Source organism: Macaca thibetana, chromosome 10 (genome assembly GCF_024542745.1).
Source record: "Macaca thibetana thibetana isolate TM-01 chromosome 10, ASM2454274v1, whole genome shotgun sequence".
In the NCBI taxonomy this organism is placed as follows: Eukaryota; Metazoa; Chordata; class Mammalia; order Primates; family Cercopithecidae; genus Macaca; species Macaca thibetana.
This window is the reverse complement of record NC_065587.1, coordinates 32,835,752-32,839,007: the sequence shown is the minus strand read 5'-3', so window position 1 is coordinate 32,839,007 and position 3,256 is coordinate 32,835,752. Positions and strand designations below refer to the sequence as shown.

The following is a 3,256-nucleotide window of genomic DNA, read 5'->3' as shown; positions in this document are numbered from 1 at the left end:
AATATAATAATAATAATAATAATAATAATAATAATTTTAAATTAGCCGGACATGCTGGTGCACACTTATAGTCCCATCTACTCAGGAGACTGAGGTGGGAGCATCACTTGGGCCCAGGAGGTGGAGGCTGCAGTGAGCTATGATTGATTGCACCACTGCACCCCAGCCTGGGCAACACAGCAAAATCCTGTTTATAAAAACAAAACGAAACAAAAAACCCAGCTTGAGATGGCCAGGGATTTCCAGAGGCCCTAGGCGGGCCGCCTTGGAGAGTAAGGGAGACCCTGAAGAGCTCGCATGGAAGGGCCAGCAGCTTGGGGCTGGAGATGCCACCTGGATGGATTCTTCCAGCTGTGTGGACTAGCGGACAGGGTGAGGAGATAATGGCCTGGACTACATGGAAGGAGGTCGCCCTGAGCCACTGAAAAGGGCTGTGGGGTCCATGACCACTCCTGGTCTTCCCTTGACTATGATGGAGAACTGTCTCCATAGCTTCCAGCGGAAAATGTGAGCTCAGTTCCTGATTTGTGTGTAGCGGGTGGTGCCTGGGCTTCGGCTGGCGATGCTCCATGTCACCTCTGCCCAGAAACTGGGCTATGCCCTTGGTGAGAACCTGCCCACAACGCCGTCGTTCCGGCAGGGTCCCCTGGGAACCCGGCTGCCCAGGACCCTGCCCTGCCGGGGTTCACCGCGCCCCAGGCCGGATCCCCCAGGGCTTTGGTCGTTCCCACAGCCATCCCGAGGGCCCCCTCCACGGTGCGTCGCCTGGGCCCCAGCGGTCGCTAGGCTGCAGCCTGAGGCTTCCGGCCATCCCGGGCGCTGGCGGCTGTGGAGGCAGCAGTGCGGATGGCGGAGCCTGGGGCCCAGGCGCAAAGTGCGTACGGAGCCAGCGAGGTGCTGCGGCGCGGCGCCGGCCGCCGGCGGGACCCGGGGCCACAATCCAATGGGCCCGGCCGGGAAGACGCCCGAGCCCCGGGCCGGCTGGCTCGCCTGCGCGGCCAGCTCCGGGCCCAGGCAGCTTCGCGGTCCGAGGTGCCGCGGCTGCTGAAGCTGGTGGAGCGTGCGGGGGCCGGGACGGCGGGCGTGGGCGAGAGGACCGGGGCGCACAGCCGCGACTCAGTGTGCTCGGTGTGCGGGGAGCCGCGTGGCGGGGCCACCTACCCGGCGGGGGTCCTGGAGGTGAGCGAGCGGCGGCTGCAGGAGGGCTTGGCGGCTGTGCGCGCGGAGCTGGGCGCCGGGATTGAGGCGCTGCGCGCCGAGCTTCGAGCGGAGCTGGACGCCCTGCGCGCGCTGCTGCCGCCGCCGCCGCCGTCGTCCCCCTCTGCCAGCCGCGAGCCCCGCGCGGTCCTCCGTGCCGCGCCCCGCAACCCGACCCTGCTGCGGACGCTCGGCGCCATGAGCGCCCTGGTCGCCGCCTCCAGGACCGCAGACGACGCCCCGGACGGCCCAGCAGACGGTGGAGCGCACCGAACCCCGGCCGGGAAGAACCACAAGAAGATGCCGGTGCCTCCTGGGGTCCCGCAAGGTGGCAGGGACTGAGGACGGCCGCACAAGGGCGGCCTAGGCGAGGTGCGGAAGGCGTCGCGCTGGCTACTCTGGTACCCCCAGGACGGGGCAAGTGAACAGATCGGTCCCCCTCGTGGAGCGTGGCTCTGAGCCAGAAGGGTGCCCGGGTGCCGCCGGCTAGGGCTCTGGTACTGGAGGGAGGGGGTGGGCGCGGGACGGGCGGAGGGTGGGCCACGTGCATCTGGGGAGTGCGGATGGCAGCCTGGGTCCTTGCCAGAGACTGAGTCCGGTTAGAGAACAGGGTGGAGCCCCTTTGGACCTTAGAGTGGGGCCTTTGGGCCTTGGGTCTGGGTCAGGGCTGGGTCAGGGAACAGCTGAGACTCCCCTTCCTTGGGGGTGACTGCAGGTTCTGTTTCTTTCAAGGTCTCATGAGGAGGCAGGGTCTCCACGCACTGGAATAGTGTCACCCACATACAAGGGCACAGATCCCAGGGACACAGGACAGCTGAGACACGCGGCTGGTGATGTCCCTCAGGACGGTGTCAACCAGTATGTAATCACATTCCACACGGCACCAACTGGACAGCGGCCTCCGATCACCCTCACTCTGACTGCGACCCTTCTCACTGGACAGCATCACCTGGACACAGAGCCTCACCCAGTCCGTGTCCCGTGGACCCAGCTTTACTTTGGGCGGTGACACCAAGAATACTCACCCCTTAGCCAGACCACAGGCAGCCACCTGGACACGAACATCTCTCCAGACTCACCCTCCATGCAGACTCCACAGCAGAACTCCCAGGGAAGCACTGGGCCATGGCTTCGGAACACCAGGCAGCCCTCTGTGGTGCCCAGCACCCACTCAGCCAGGGCAGCCTGCAGCGGAGCCTGGAGCCAGCAGCTTCTCATCTCTTGGCCTTGGGAAATGTAGCTGGAGTCATCATTTAGCCGAGCACAGTGTCCCTGGGTTGGTCACCCAGCTTATTTTTTAAATAAAATAATGTAATCTTGGCCTAACTGTGGAATTTCTGACTGCTAGATTTTCTCCTTCCATCTGACCAGGGGAGTCAGACACAATGTGTAGGATAAGGGTGGGGGCCCTTCCCCCTCTGAGAGGAACCTGGAGAATCCCGGGTTCTGCTGAGGTAGGAGAGGGTCACTCAGAGGGCTCCCACAGAACAGACAGGCACACTGAGGCCTCAGTGGGATTAGGGCAGGAAATGCTCCTCTTGCAGTAGGGGACCGCGCCAGGCCACACACATCCCCCCGACTACGCCACATTAGGTTAAGGTCACTTTGTGCATTATTTCATTGTTCATTTCACATGGAGGGTCGCCCACGGTTGACAGAAGCACAAGCTGAGCCCCAGGCCCATCAGAGCCCAGTGCACACCTGCTAGGGTGGGGGAAGAGCAGGGGCCTGTCGCTGGGACCGAGGCTCTGGAGGAGGCCAATACGGCGTGCCCCTTAAGAGGCTGCTGTGGGCGGAAGTTATACGTGAGCGGTATGGGGCGAGACACCCAGGTGCCCCCACCTTGCTCTCTCTCACCTCCGTGGGAGCACTCCGGCCACCCCACCTCGTGCCCGAGTCTACCTCCATAGCCTGGCTCTGCCTGTCCTGGCCGTGCTCCCAGTCTGCTCAGCTCCAGCCCCCCTTCAGTTGAAGTGCAGCTACAGTGTGCGGTAGGCAGGCGACAGCAGCCCAGCCCCCCAAATCTCCAGGTGGTTCTGAGGATCAGCGTCCATTCAGA

At 63.4% G+C, this 3,256-nt stretch overlaps 1 protein-coding gene across 1 annotated transcript; it reads left to right on the top strand.

The window, feature by feature from the left end:
- Positions 1-839: 839 nt before the first annotated feature.
- FAM246C (family with sequence similarity 246 member C) lies at positions 840-2,528 on the top strand. Its single transcript, XM_050746312.1, has 2 exons — positions 840-1,569; positions 1,930-2,528. The coding sequence occupies exon 1, from the start codon at positions 847-849 to the stop codon at positions 1,537-1,539; it is 693 nt and encodes a 230-aa protein (XP_050602269.1). The 5' UTR covers positions 840-846; the 3' UTR covers positions 1,540-1,569; positions 1,930-2,528.
- The last annotated feature ends 728 nt before the right edge of the window (positions 2,529-3,256 follow it).